General features: G+C 42.2%; 1 protein-coding gene across 3 annotated transcripts in view; it reads right to left on the bottom strand.

The window, feature by feature from the left end:
- Positions 1-1,126: 1,126 nt before the first annotated feature.
- Positions 1,127-16,165, bottom strand: part of CHN1 (chimerin 1) — a 157,778-nt gene continuing 142,739 nt past the window's right edge. For all 3 annotated transcript variants that reach the window (XM_081095623.1, XM_081095624.1, XM_081095625.1), the window contains 5 exons: positions 15,600-15,773; positions 14,758-14,835; positions 9,878-10,015; positions 3,165-3,270; positions 1,127-1,909 (listed from right to left, as the gene is read on the bottom strand). In XM_081095623.1, coding sequence (XP_080951749.1) covers positions 1,738-1,909; positions 3,165-3,270; positions 9,878-10,015; positions 14,758-14,835; positions 15,600-15,773 — 668 coding nt within the window. In that variant the 3' untranslated portion in view covers positions 1,127-1,737. The remainder of the gene's footprint in view (positions 1,910-3,164; positions 3,271-9,877; positions 10,016-14,757; positions 14,836-15,599; positions 15,774-16,165) is intronic.

The following is a 16,165-nucleotide window of genomic DNA, read 5'->3' as shown; positions in this document are numbered from 1 at the left end:
ACATTCTGATGAAGCAGATTTCTTGACAAATTTCCTTACTGAATTTCTCCTTTAAAAGGACTTTGTTCAAAAAGAACTTCAGCCATGAGCGTGTAGAAATTCATTCGGTTCACCTAACCCAGGGACAGAGTCACGTGGTCAGACTTCTCTGTTTCCAAGCACTGCCTTCCTGCAGAGTGACCTTCAGTGGCCTCCATTTTAAAGTAAATTAGTTATAGAAAACGAATCTCAGTGCTTGATTCATCCGTGTATCTGGTGTTGCCTGTGCAATGACATTATTCATAGGGGACTGTGGTTAAGAAGGCAGCTGTGACAGACTATCTCCTGGATAACCAGCTTTCAGAATATAAACATTAAAAATACTAACCCCTTACTGTAGCCTCGGGACAGAAATATGGAAAACTCCACAGTTCTGCAGTCCCCATGATCTTTGAGATAGTCTTGAAAGTGTCAAGGATTGAGATGGTAAAAATGTTTTGTGCTTTTTTACTTTGAAGGCAGGACAGAACTGCAGTTCTGAAAGGGCACTCGCTCGGCTGACAGGGAGAGACTTGGAGGGTCATTGGCTCAGAGACGGGCGGGCGGGCGGCCACTGAGAGGGGGAGGCCCACCCCTGGTTCCGCCCACCTTCCCCCACCGGCAGGTTGATGCCTGGGACTCCTCTCAGGCAGCCTCTCCGCTCAGCTGCGTGTCAACACCAAGCACATCCAACAAAGCAAGTGTTTAGAAAGCCACTCTCTCTAGTTAGCCTTTATTCTTCTCATGGTTCTAGAAGGAACTCCTGCCTGTGCCCCCAGCTCGAGCTGGGAAAACAGTCTTGATTTCTGTCACAGTGTGCAAGAAGAAAAATGAATCCAATGAATGGGTGTCCTAATTCTAAGCAGTTTTAAATTATCATTTTGGGAACTCAATATAAAACTTTCAATGGTAAACAAAAGAGGTGAGCGGGGTTACTCAGTGTTACACAAGTGGCATAACACATTTTTCCAAATATTTCTAATCATGGGGGAAAAAAGCAAGCTATCGATATTTTTAATTTCTAAAAGCCAAATTTAATAAGTTAATAAATGCATGCCAGATAAAAACACAAAATTACAACTAAAACCCAATAATTTAACAAAAAATGCTCTGCGTTGTATTTTTTTATTGGCATGGATCATTTACTAAAGTAACAAATCTGAAAACATTTTGCTTTTTTGCTGGAAAGAAAGTACTATGCCAGAGAAGAACGAAGAGAACCCAGAAATAAAGCATTGGAGAAAAGTAGGCGTATGTTATAGTCTATGGCAGTGCAGCGGCCAGAGGTGCTGTTCTGTCCATTGATGTGCATGTTTATGTAAGCGTCAGACACCAATGACAGAACCCAAGCGAAGTCATGACAGGTTCACTCTGCGAAACATGCTGAATTACAACCACAGACTACCCAGGACGGAGAGCGGGGCAGGCTGCTGTCTCCTTTGTACGGGTCCCCTTGCCAAACGGGGCTAATCATGCAATAGCCTGAGTTTCTCTTAACATGATAAACACCCAGGGTTACTAGCACTGGAAAGCGTATGTTCACTGTTTTACAAGGACAGCTGAGCGGTGCTACAAAAACAATGGAAAGTTCCTTCATTTTAAACTGGTTATATGCCCAAACTTCTAACCAAGGAATAATGCAGCTATGAGAGCCAATTAAATTACTATAAAACATTCCTTCATCTGTAAAACACTTCTTTTTCCTCTCAAACTAAAAATCTAAAATAAAATGTCTTCATTTTTGATGAGCAGCTCTACCACCAGTCTCTGATATCGGATATCGTTCAGTGCAGCCATGGCGTCTAGTTCCGGAGATCTCATGAGGGTGGGGCCGAAAACAATCCCCAGGTTTTCTGCATTCATAAGGTTCTCCTTTTCATGGAGGGTCACTCTGAAAAATACAAGCACAGGAGGAGGATTTTGTGTAAGCCATGCGGTTCTTCACTGTGCTTTGGGACAAAATCTAAAACAAGATGTGTGTGGGTTCGGTTCTATTTGTGGATTCTCTGGCCGCAGCCTGAGCTGCAGGGGTGTCTGAAATAGCAGAGAAGGAACTGGGTCGTCCTGATGGTTCCTCAGCCCTCCCTCCCTCACTCCCTCCTCTTGGGCTATCTGGTTTCCTATAGATTATGTTTCCAAGTGTCTAGGGAGAGAGTGGTCGTGACATTAATAGGAGATGGCTCAGCGTAAGCAACCTTGTCAGAGAGAGTAAGGGTTTATATTTTTTACGGCTACAGTGAAGGCTCAGAGACTACAATTTGAGAGTTATTTCTTCTGTGTGGAGTACTTAACTGCATCCATATATGAAGCAAACTTGAATTTACAAGTGAAGTTGTAAGCAAATGACATCAAAGTTTTAACTCATGGTGCTTTTAAAGAGGAGAAACGTGTAAATATTAAAAGCAGCATGAATTAAGTATTCATTTCTGGATAACTCATGCCTAAAGGCATATAACGTAGATGTCAAGTTCTGCTATCTTTTTTGTTGCTGATTGGTCTTATATTTCGAAACCCTAAAACCACTAACTCTTAGTCATATAATTTTAAAAACATTGTTTCAACTGGTAGAGATTGACGGTGACTGAGCAAGGAAATACAGCTCCATCATCATCAATCACTACAACAAATTAAACCAGAGTAACAGAATATTTCATTTTCCATTCTTCCTTTACCCCTTACTTTACTCCATTGTTTTTTTACAGCAATATTTGGTGCTGGCAACATCCATCCGATAATCTACAATCCCAGCACCAAGTCTGAAGTGCCTGTCTTAGAGAAAGAAGAATGAGCCTTCTTGTGGGGTGCTTTGCTCTTGCGTTATTATGCTAATGCTAGTGTCGCTACAGCTACAACCTTTCCCTTTCCGTAGAAATGGATGCATGTCCTTGGCAGGATACTAGTATTTCTAACGTATTTGCCAACACCTAGTGCAATTGCAAATACATTCCTGTTAGAATCAAGTGTGTGTTCAGCTCTGTAGTGCAGAATATTTTTAGCATTCCTTCTTAACTTGTGCAATTTCACACAAGACAACATAGCTTGTGTTTATTCATTCAATGGATCATTTGTCTTTTCTTTCATGTTTCGTTTCACTTCATTCTTAAAATTTGGATGCAGCACAAGTTAAGCATTGCAGTCGGACTTGCCTCTTCAGATGCGCCATGAGGTACCGGAGGGTCTCGCAGTGAGCGGGCGGCAGCAGTTTCAGTGCCTCGTGAAGGGTTTCTAATTGCTCATCAGGATCCATAATTTCTAAAGGAGCGAGTTGAATGGTGGGAGGAAAACTTTAATAGACAACTGGTATAAATGGTTCATTTCATTCTATTCTATGTTTTAAAACAGGTAAGAAATGCTTTTTCACAGATCCTTGCCCACAGCCTTGGAAAATATTTTTAAGGTTCAAGCCTCAGATTTCCAAAGGCTTAGTTTCAATGTGGCAATACCGTTTACTTGGACTTTTCGGGAGACCACCCAGTTTTTTTACTTGGAAGTCTTGAGTCTGGTAACTATGGAAACTGGCCATTGGATATATAGGATGTAACTATGAAAAATTCTGACACATATCTGCATACAAATAAAAACTTACACACCCAAGTGAGATCATCTCAGAACATTACAAACATATGTAAGGAATGCTGCATTGTTCAAAGTATTTTGAAAGTCCCCTTTCAGAAAGCAACAGTATAGAAGCCATGCCATCCCTTTGTCCCTGGCAACCCCTGTTAAGGTCTTATTACTTGATATTTTCGCTTTTTTCTTTTTCAACCAAGAAATATATGATCTAATATTTACTTCTTTTATTAGATTTTGTTTTAAGTTACTATGTGTAACTTAAATAGTCAAATCTACCCTCAAAGCACAAAGATGCTCTACTACTTAGGGCATTCAGAAGCCACATGCAGACTTGGAAGGCAATGCCAAATGTTCTGAGTGACAACAGCGCCCCTCAAATAAATGGGACCCTTTCAAAGGTGTAAACTTTGAAGGGGCACATCTTCATGTGCATATTTTAGTTCTGCTGTGTTGGCCAAAACACCAGCACACGCCTTTGAGGTTACAGATCGCATTAAATTAATTATTTCCGTGATCAGAAACAATAGACATCTTTGGAATTCTGTGCTCTAATCTAGCACATTTCCTGCTTCTACCCAAACGTCATGAAGACGGGGTGCCTTTAAATGTTTCAGGGCAATTGCAAAGGGATCCAAATCAGAACAGCAGCTGTGAAATGCTGGAAGGCCACCTCTGACCAGAACATGACATTCAGGACCCAAGGATCCCCATCTTTCAGATTTAATAAAATAAACCAACTCAGAGGCAATGTACTGGAGTCGGGGGAAAACTAGAATGACACGAAGGCTCTTAGTGTTGCAGAGCAGATTTGATAAATTTCAGAATGTAAACAGTGACTGAAGCTTTTTAATTCAAAGAAACTTTGGCCATTTTGCAATTTCTGCCCAAAGCTTCCCCAGAGCTTCTGGTTCATTTCTTTGGGATGAAGAATGTATTATTTGACATTTACCAGGATAAATAATGCATGGTCTCTGAACCTTGAGGCCTTTAAAGAGTGCCAACTAATAATAGCAATTCCAGATACTGAAATTCAATCATTTAATTTCTAAAATTAAGAAAAGAAATTCCACTTCTATAAAAACCTTTATAGAACTAAGTAATTGGAAACTACACTATTTTGAAAATTGAAAAAGGAGTAGTTTAGTTTCCTTTTAACTTCCACACTTAGTCTGTGTAGGGAGAATCTTGAGATGGCGTGAAGTTAAGGGCAGTGTTGGTGGGATGGAAACAAAAAAAATTCCAGGTTCATGGAGAGCTCACTTTCCCTATTGGAGGATGACTAACAATAAATAAGTATATGTATCTTTTAGCTTATTCTGTATTAGAATGAGGCAAGTGCTATGGAAAAGACATTAGGTGTGTTGAGGGGGGAGGGTGTGTAATTACACATGGTGTGGTCAGGATGACCCGAGGCAGTGGGGGGACGAAGCACATAGAGATAGATCTGGGGAAGGTGGTTCCAGGCAGAGGAACAGTCAAGCAAAGATCCTGAGGGGGAGAAGGCTGGGAATGTCTGAGGAAAAGCGAGGAGCCAAGTGTGGCCACAGTAGAGAGAGCAGAAAGGGTAGGAGAGGATCACTCGAAAGGTTAGAATTTACTGAGAGAAATGGGAAAGTCATGACCTGACATACATTTTTCATAGTATCTCCCTCTGGCTGTCGCATGGGAAACATGATGGGAGGGGCAAGAGTAAAAGCAGAAAGATCATTCCAGTAATAATAGCAAAAATCCGGGTGAGGTGTGACACTAGCTTAGACCAGGTGGTAGCAGGGAAGGCGATAAGAAATTGCTGGATTCTAGGACTATTTTAAAGGTCGAGTCCATAGGAGTTACTGATGAGGGATGAATGAGAGAAAATCAAGAATGAGCCAAGTTTGGGGCTGAGGTAACGGGGAGGATGGAACCGCCATTATCTGAGATAGGAAAGATCTGGGTGGAGGAGGCTTCGTGGGGAAGATGAAGACATCTGAGCTAGACCGGCAGATGAACATGCTGACTTGGATTAACCTGCTGCTCAGGGAGAGGTCCAGATTGGAGCTATAAACCTAGGAACATCTGACAAAATGCACTTGAATACACCAATATCAAATTGACAGAGACTTGCCCTGGAATTCACTTCTCTTTTCCACTTTGAGGAGTGTTACCCATAATCAGTTTTTCAGAGAACACAAACCTTTAGCTCTAAGAAGATCACAGCGCAATTTAAGAGGGAGATAGACCAATGAAATGCATTCAGAGGTGGTAACCACCATTCCTGTTTTGAATATATGGAAGGCTTGCACGTGGATGAGGGTGATACCAGGACCACTGCCGAGGGGAGGGAGCTAGAAGCGGGCAGATCCCTGTTGGGCACCGTGGGACTCAGACTGTGGAATCTTGTCACCAGTGGACTGGCTGCCTGGACAAATGATTCTGGGGTTACTGGGTATTTAAAAAAGAAAGTCTAGTTACATGACTCCTTAGCAGTGATGGCGAACCTATGACATGCGTGTCAGAGGTGACACGCGAACTCATTTTTTTGGTTGATTTTTCTTTGTTAAATGGCATTTAAATATATAAAATAAATATAAAAAATATACATCTTTGTTTTACTATGGTCGCAAATATCAAAAAATTTCTATATGTGACACGGCACCAGAGTTAAGTTAGGGTTTTTCAAAATGCTGACACGCCGAGCTCAAAACGTTCGCCATCACTGCCTTAGAGTATCTAAAAACCAAGATTCTGTGGTTCTCAATTACAAAATTATGTTCACTGATTGAACAAATACTCACGGAGCATCTCCTATGTCAGGAACTACACAGGCGCTGTGGGGAAACGAACATGAGCAAGGGAACTGCCTGGACGGGGCTGCGGTCTAGAAGGGAGGACACGGATGAGCACAACCTCTGACGGGGCAGAGACACTCTGAAGGGCGTCCCCGCGAGCGTGACATGAACACAGAGGAGAAAGCTGGCCGAGGCGGGGGACAGGAGAGGGGGGGACAGGAGAGGGGGGGACAGGAGAGGGGGGGACAGGAGAGGGAGAGACGGCATTTGAGGGAGGTCTGGAAGGATCTGGAAACACAACACTGCGGGGCAGGAAATAAGCACTCTGAACCTGGACCAAGACCTAGTTAAAAGCTCTTTCTAAAGGTTACATTCTTTGGAGAGAAACTCAAGTACAAGAAGAATGAACGTAGCCGAGAAGCGGGGATCTGGGCAGAGCGGAGGGAGGAGCTCCACCGGCTCTAACTCCCAGGCTCCTCTTCGGACGTTTACGTGGCTTGGGAACAAGAAGCCTGGGTTTCATTCCCGAGTTTTTCTGAGTCACTCGAGGTTACACCCCGAGTCACGCAGCTTCTCTAGGATCTGGGAACATCGCTCTCGGACCCCTTGGCAGCGGAAGCGTTCCAGGTCCAGTACTGCCAGGCCTCAGCTCTGGCCCAGCGGTCAGGAAGCACGCGTGGAAGCCGGGCTAAGGAGCAGCCCTGGGAGAAGCACCTCTCTTCTAGGCCTTCCTACCGGACTGCAGAGATTTCCTAATTGGTGGGGAGAGGAACTGAGCAAAAAAGTGCTGGGGAGACCAGGTGGTTCATAAGGGAGCATGCAGGGACTGTGCAGAACTTCAAGCCTTTCGATGGGATGCCTGGCCTCCTCTACTGCCTTTAGCATTTCCTGCAGCCACTCCCCTCCAGCTTTCAACCAGCAGGAGTTCTCCAAAGAAGGCTGCAACAGCAGAGCTCAAACAGCTTTTGCAGGAAGAAGTATGACTTTCTGTTGGCAAGGGAGGCTAATAAACGCCAGAGATACCCGAGACCTAAAGAATATGGACCAAGGATTTTTAGGGGCTAGAGATAAAAAAAGTCCAAGAGCACCTGCATCAGGAAAGGTCAGCTAACCCGTGTCCTTCTTTCAGAGGGCTTCCTGTCCTCTGCCTGCCTTCCCCTGTGCAAGTCTCTGCCTCCTATTCTATCAGGCGCCCCAAGCAGCATGCAGATAGAGAGCTAGGGCTTTGATGTTAAGGCGAGGTGGGTTTGAACACCGTTACCACCTCCTCCAGTGACAGGACTAGGACAGTTTACTTATATCCTAAAACACCTTCTTTATAAAATAATATCATGGGCCCTGGCTGGGTAGCTCGGTGGGTTAGAGTGTCGTCCCAAATACACCAAGGTTGAGGGTTTGATTCCCCAGTCAGGGCACATACAAGAGTCAACCAATGAATGCATAAATAAGTGGAACAACAAATCAACATTTCTCTCTTTCTCTCCCTTCTTCTATTTCTAAAACCAATTACAAAATAAAATATCATGGATGTAAAGTATTGAGCACGATGCCTGGCACCTAGTACTGCTCTATAAATCTTAGTTTTTCTTATTTTCCATATCTGCCTATACAGATAGGAGAACGGCTGTATCTATGCATCTAGACCAGTGATGGAGAACCTATGACACGCGTGTCAGAGGTGACATGCGAACTCATTTTTTTTGGTTGATTTTTCTTTGTTAAATGGCATTTAAATATATAAAATATCAAAAATATAAATCTTTATTTTACTATGGTTGCAAATATCAGAAAATCTCTGTATGTGATACGGCACCAGAGTTAAGTTAGGGTTTTTCAAAATGCTGACACGCTGAGCTCAACAGGTTCGCCATCACTGATCTAGACACATTCTACTCCTAAAAAAGACAGGCTCAAGGACACAATGTTCCACAAACAATTATATCAACATCGAACATGCACAATACTCGTTTATGTTGTATATGAGTGCTATGCTAGGGTTTCTGTTGTCATGGAAATCACACATGAAAATAGTTGAAATTTTAAGGTGTTTTGACCTCGATTTAGGGGAGTTTACTATGCTGTGCTTTCGCGAGCTCTCTGAGGGGCGAGTGGGACACAAGTCCCAGAACAATGACAAATGGTTTGGAAGCATAAAGAGGGGAGATTTTCCTGAGCCACCGGGTGGGTGTGGGGAAAGAAGGTGAGGTATTTAGTAATGCAGGGCTCAAGGCCTTGAAATCCAGTAAGCAAGGCTTGGCTTTTTCTTCCCAGTAGATGAGGCAGTGCGGAGCGGTTGGAATCTGGGTTTCCATCACTGCTTTGTTCTCTGCTAATTGGGTGCCTTGGGTCAGGCTCAGAAGCCAAGTTGTAGTTTTGTCCCAAGCAACACGGGGACAGGAACACCATCTAGCTGAGCCAGTGCTGTCCTGGGCATCACGCAAACTGTGGGCGGACTGAGCAGCCCTTGGGGAAGTGTGTGTCCAGTGTTTTCCACATCAATGCCAATCTGATCAATCCTTACGGGAAGCAACGCCTGCCCCACGAAACAAGAACCTCAGCAATGAATCCAGCCCCAAATGAGAAGCGTTAAATTCCGAAGGGAGAGTTCTAGAGCCTTTCAGGCTCAGGAAATCTGTAACAATCAGGGCGATTCTCATGGCTGTTCTCTACTCGAGAGCTGAGCTGACCCGCAAGAAATGAAGGCTCCACAAACCACAGGAATTCTCAACAAATGCTCTGAAGGGGAAACTGAAAATTAAAACAAGTCAAGTTTGTGCTTCATGAAATCTCAAAGTCAAAGAGCAAATCTGTGTTACCAAGGAAGTTATGTTATTTAAAGATCAAGACAACATGTGGCTTTGAAGAGAGACAAGCAAACGACAGAAATAGCCTATCTTTTCTTAAAACACGGCAATGCCGACAGTTAAAATCTGTTCAGAATTTCCTTCAAAAAAATGGAGCGTGAATTATAGGTATGATTTTTTTGTACTATAAACAGAATTTGGCAAATGAGCCTTTGCTTTTCCTCATTTTCATCTTAACTAGAATTTAAAAAATGGTCCATCGCAGAGTGAACATGGGAATTGAGAGTAAGGATTTAGAAACTTTCATTGAAATCTGACGGTAATTTTTGTGCTTGCTGAATCTAACAACAAAGTAGTTGATCTTGTTTTTTTAGTTTTATTTTTCCAGTTATTTTTATTTTATTTTACAAAGTACAGTCCAAATTTCAGAAGCCTTCCTTTGGAGAATGAGGGTTAGCTAGCCCGTTACCAAGACGCTTCTGGTGGTAGACATTGTAAGTCACCAGTGTTGGAGAACAGTTCAAATTCTTGTGAAAATATATATATATATATATATATATATATATATATATATATATAATCACACCATGGAGAGGGCGAGGAAGAAGTATTTAATGAAATACATTCAAAATGCCTAGCAGAGAACCCCGGGAGGAGGGATGACTCAGGAGAGGCAGGCTGTCAGGGTATTGGGGTACACGCCGGTGTACTTACTGGCAGACTCTATGAACTTGGGGTAGGCATCATACGTGATGAGTGGAATCGGTAAGTCCCTGAAGTAGAGTTTCAGCGCACCAGTGATGATGTTGATATCTTCATATACGTTCACAGAAATATCTGCTTTCTCTCCATCTTTGAAGGATGTTAAAGGAAAGAAAAGTAAATATTTGGATCCACAGCATTGCTTTTTATAAATAACGTATTTCTGTGTACAGTTTTTAAAGATTAGCAATGCTCCCATTTTTAACATCAGCTTCATTGTGCTAAGTTATAGAAATGATCAATACTCTGTGAAAAGCAAAATTAATTTTTGAGTTTTCTGAAGTTATTTTTCCATGTTACTTATGGAGTGAAAATCAGAAGAGAACTCGGGTCAACAGAAATATTTGTTCATTTCATGGCTGCTTGAGAATTCCCAGGGGACTAATATGGGATTGCTGCTTTCCTTTTTAAAATAAACACAGAGAATGTGGGAAATGACAACAGAGGCACTCTTCACTTACAAAAGACCCCTAGCACCAAGGTCTCTATTCTTTGTGCTTTTGTACCACCTCAGGCTCCCACACAGAAGTTTGGAGCTTGCCTGAGTCCTAGGGGTAAAGGAGGTGGAGAGTAGAGAGTAAAACACAGAACAAAACAGAACCATAAAGTGTTGAGAGAACAAGAACAGAAGGCATTACAAAGTGGAGGGACATCTCAGAGGCGCTGGGCCCCTGACTCCCAAGCAAAGCTGCCTTCCTTCAGGGCGGCCTCCCCCAGCCCCTGGCATTTAGTACTTTACTTGGTTAAAATACCTGAATTTTCATCTTCTAAAGATTTAATCAGCATCTGCTCTGAGCTAGAGCCTATGCTGGCTTTCTTTGTTCTGTCTGGTTTACGAGAGATTTCTACGGATTAAGCAGCAGCCTTTCACCACACACCTGTTAGAAAGGCTACAATTCAGAACCCTGATAACACCAAAGGCCCGCAAGGATGTGGAGTGACAGGAACCCTCATCACTGCTGAGGAGGATGCAAAAGGGAGCGGTCACTCTGGGAGATAGGCAGTTTCCTACTAAGCTAAGCACACTCTTACCACAGAATCCGGGAACGGTGCTCCTTGCTGTTTACCCAAAGGAGCGGAAAACTTGCATCCACCCAAAACCCGGAAACAAGGGTTTATAGCAGCTTTACTCATAATTGACAAAAAACTGCAAGCAACCAAGATGTCTTTTTGATAGGTGAATGAATTGAGGCACACCCAGACAATGGACTACTTTTCAGCTATGAAAAGAAATGAGCTCTCAAGCCAAGAAAGACACGGAGGAATTTTAAATACAGTAAGAAAGTAAAAGAAGTCAGTCTGAAAAGGCAGTGCCCTCTGTGGTCCCAACTATAGGACATTCTGGGGCAGGCACAACTATGGTCAGGAAGATCAGTGGGTGCCGGGGCTCGGGGCAGGAGGGAAGGATGAGGGCACAGCACGGATTCTTATGAGAGTGAAAGTTCTGTGTGATACTGGGACGGTAGATACATGACTTCACACATCTGTCAAAACCCACAGAACTGTGCAATGTAAAAAGTGAACCCTAATATAAACTATTGACTCTAGTTAATGTATCAATATTGGTTCACAAACTAACAAATATATTGTACTAATGCAAGATGTTAATAGTCCCCTATTAGTATCTTGGCCCAGAGCATGAGAGGAGGGATTACATGGGAAATTGCTGCTCAATTTTTTTCGTGAACCTAAAACTACTCTAAAGGCTTTTTTTTTTTTTTTTAAGCAGCCTCTTTTAAAATATATTTTATTGATTTTTTACAGAAAGAAAGGGAGAGGGATAGAGAGTTAGAAACATCGATGAGAGAGAAACATCGATCAGCTGCCTCCTGCACACACCCTACTGGGGATGTGCCCGCAACCAAGGTACATGCCCTTGACCGGAATCGAACCCGGGACCCTTGAGTCCGCAGGCTGACGCTCTATCCACTGAACCAAACCGGCAAGGGCTACGCAGCCTCTTTTAAAATGCCAATACCTTGGCCTGTTTGTCACTCACATATGAGTGTCAATGAGATCACCAGTGCCCACCTCTCATACGTGGGTTGGAATATGTACAGATTGGGACAGAGTGCCTCCTGGAAGGAAAGCAGGTATGTAATGTGGACCCACCATGAATGTTTCAGGACGACCTAGGGGAAGCATGTAGGTGCTGGGCCTACGGATCTGCAGAAAGGGATGTGAGCACAACGGGAATGTAGAAAAATGACTGTCAGTTTTTACTCAGAAAAATAGTTTCCCTTTCTTCTGTATTTTTCTATGAGAACCCAGATTTCAAATATCCCCCCTCCTTATTGGCTATAGTACCATTTTTGGTTTGGAAAGTAAAGTCACAGTTTTTATAGTTCAGCTACCTGACAGTGTTGAACAGAATTTGGAGGTTGGTCTGAGAATCTTCTACCAGGCAGTTCTTTTTATGGTAAAATATTGTGTTCATTGCATCTCAGTCCACTCTCCTTTCACTTATCCCTCTCTAAGCCACAGCACCTTTCAGTGCCTGGACAGGTCAGCTTCAGGGCCTTTGCACAGACTCCTATGCTGTCAGGCCTTTACATATCCTGTTTCTCTGCTACTCAATCAGTATCCAGCCAGCTCCTATTCATCCTTTCAACTTTAGCATAAACATTTCTTCTCTGGGAAAGCCTGTTCTGGTCTCCAGCATCCCCCTGACCCTAACAGACTAGATCAATTCCCCAGTTATTAATATTTTCCTTTATGGCATCTATTAAAACAAAAATCAATAGCCATTGTGTGATTATTATTTAATGTGAACCTGCCACGAATACAAGGACCAAGTGTACATAGTTAACTGCTGTATCTAAAGTGAAGGACATGGTGCCTGGCACACAGTAGCTGTTACATACGTGTTTTTGAATTAATGAATCACTGGAAAGATTTTGAGAAGCTAGGAGCCTAAAATATTAATACTCTGGGACTCACTATGCATACTATTCTTAAACTGGTTCCTTTAAAACCTGCTTTTTGAAAAGAACCTACATATTCTCTTACATCTATTTTAAAGTAATATAAATGCATTCCGTGATTTGATTTCTAGATACTACACTCTAGGGCAGTGATGGCGAACCTTTTGAGCTTGGCATGTCAGCATTTTGAAAAACCCTAACTTAACTCTGGTGCCGTGTCACATATAGAAATTTTTTGATATTTGCAACCATAATAAAACAAAGACTTATATTTTTGATATTTATTTTATATATTTAAATGCCATTTAACAAAGTAAAATAAAAAAAAATGAGTTCGCATGTCACCTCTGACACGCGTGTCAGAGGTTCGCCATCACTGCTCTCGGGCGTGGATGCAGCAGCACAGACTGCCCCTGGCTGCTCTATTACTTTCAGCCCTTGGCTCTTCAGACTGGGGCTTCCCTGTGGGGATTTCCCTGGAGGAAGGCTCAAGGGTTTTTATTTGCTCTGACCTTCCCCTGGACCTCTCCCTGTTCTGGGCACAGAAATATCTGCTTCCACTGGGAGATAAAGCATGCAAGGCGACAATGGCATGTGCTGACCTCAGAGTAATTCGTGCTCCATTCCATGACCATCTCCTAAGTGAGGGGAAATTTTCCAAATTCTGCCTATTGAATGGGTTCATCCTAGCATTCTATGGATCCTGCCTTTTCCCCACAGATCTCATTATTTCAGGGTTGAAGCTTCCCAGAAGTGATCGAGGGTGTGGCAATATGGAGCCAAGGTGAGCTCTTCAAGCTTTTTCAAATCTGTTGTTAGTGTTTTCAGAGCACAAAAGGGAATGTAGAAAAATGACTCACAAAAAGACTGTCTTGTATTTTTAATGAGAGAAAACTGCTGCGATTTATTTGCTTTCTGGGCCCCCTGGAAACATTCAGTTTCTTTGTCAGTGTGAGTTGGAGAACCCTGGCAGTGGCTGGGGATGGACATGCTATCTTCTAGAGGAAAAAAAGCCTCTTTAACCTTCAGTTGGGCACTGATTCGGGACTATTCTTGATGCTTATGTGGATTTAGCATACTATTACTTCCCTTCATCATCATTGACTTTATCAAACTGTTGGGCTGGCCTAGATTTCCTCCTGGCAGATTGGCAATAATACTTAAATTTATTTTTGTCTTCTGCCTGTGTGGGCTGTAAGAGCTGTGTGATGGGAGCGGATGCAACGGGTCTAGAAATATGTTCTTGCACAGGACAGAGGCTCTTTCTGTTTCACTTCCTGCACTCAAGGTGACAGGTCTTCTTTGGTACCACCTTATTCCAGTACTTGAAGACAAAACGGAGAACCCCAGGAACAAATCTAAATGTAAACGTTAAAGACAATAGGCGACTGAGCTCTTCCTTGGCTGGGCCCCTCCCCCCACAGCGGGGTGGGTCCTACTCCAGGAGGTCCTCTGCTCCTTGCTCCTTGGGGTTTCTTGTCCCCACACAAGGGTCAGGACCTGGGTCTCCTCAGTCAGAGCTGGTGATGAGGATGCAGGGAGGCAGTTAGAAGGGCCACTCAGACTGGGAAATCTGAGATCTGCAATCACTTAGATCCCCACTTCCATTGTCCCCATGTTTTTTGGTAAATTAAATTGCTCTGCATATATTTTAGTGAACTTAGAACCAGCCTTGGATACTGAAATTTAGGTAATGTAGCTAAGTTTTATGCTTCTTTCCCACAGTGAAATGTAACAGTTTAATACAACTGAGAAAAAGAATTTTAAAACTCAAAAGCTAAGTCTTTTTATTTGGTATAACAAGCATCAGTGGTTCAGAAAAATAATGCAAAGAATAACGTCAGGTATTGTGCGTTTTTGGCAAAGGGTCTTATTGCCCTGAGTTAATGAACAGGCTGAAGAACATACCTCTGTCAAAAGCCATCTTGACATCTTCAATGAGGTCACTAAATCCTGACACTCGGTACAGTCCTTCAGAGTTAAGACCTGCGAATAAAGCAAGGAGCTCATCAGTTTCCTTGAAATCATGCCTTTTCTTCAAATTTTAACTTCTTGCCATACTTCAGGCTGAGGAAGTGATGTGTCAGAAAGAATGATAAATATACATGTTTAGAAACCTCTTTACCTTTTTCTCCTGAAATAAAACCATTTCACTGACAGTTCTTTAGCTCTGACCTGCTGCCACCTGGATATTTGTGATCTGGCTCATCACTGTGTCTAATTAGATCAAAGATGTGAAGTCTTAAGAGAAATAATTCATCACCCCAATTATACCATACATTCTTTTACATAACAGAGGACTAAGATAAACTATATTAACAGGCCCATAGCAATTTTTCCCAAGTGAGAAAGAATAATTAGGGTGCAGCTCTGGTTTTTGGCCTAGGATAGTTTTAATAGAGCATTATGCCTTTGCTTCTCAGACCCAAGAAAAAAAAACACAAAAAATGGAACAATGAATTGGTATCTATATGTCAACTTTTAGACATTTAGGGAAACATCATCCATAAATAGACTTTATATAGATTTCCTATAACTGGTTAAATGTACCTAAATGTATCTTGAAATCAAGTGTTTAATTATTTGTTAGATTAACTCCTTTCAGACTTTCAGATCATTTGCCATCTGAAATCATTTCCCCTAAACTTTCAGAAGACAATGGGGTTGTGCAACGAGGCACCAAAAATAACATCAGGACTCGCACTCCTGGTGAATTACAATCGCTCTGCATCGCAAGGGAAGCACCTCACCTCTAGATTCAATTTCCCTGATGCACATGTCCACCACCATCGGCCGCTTGGTGATGTGGGCTTTCACAAGTGTTGTGAGGTCACAGCTATACACCTTCTTGACATGTTTCAAGTCTGGCTTACAGTCATTTGGGACCATCTTGGAACACTGCTTATGAACATTCAAACCACAATCTAAAAAAAGAACAAAGAAAGAAAATATTCATTATTGTTTTAGAGTTTGGAGCATTCTGAACTATTTTAGCAAAAGGCATTGCAGCTTGAATTAGGTTTAAAAGGGAACTAGCTCCCAGCAGACCCTATTTTTCCTATCTCTTCTCTTACACAACTTTTTGGGTTTTAAGTCAGAAGACCAAACTTCTAGCTCAGGCTTTATCATTTATTTGCTATTATGATCTCAGGAGAATACCAACCCAAACCAAACCAAATGAGTAAGTGTTTAATTAAATATCTATAAAACAATATTATGCCAATTAGCCAACTAAAATTTTACCCATTTATTTAAAGTTACATAAAAATATACTTAAATGTGGAATATAATTGCATTTTAATATCTAAAAATAGCA

This window comes from Myotis nattereri (assembly GCF_964212035.1).
Source record: "Myotis nattereri genome assembly, chromosome: 7".
Taxonomy (NCBI): Eukaryota; Metazoa; Chordata; class Mammalia; order Chiroptera; family Vespertilionidae; genus Myotis; species Myotis nattereri.
The sequence above is the reverse complement of the archived record's forward strand: the minus strand, read 5'-3'. Positions and strand labels throughout refer to the sequence as shown.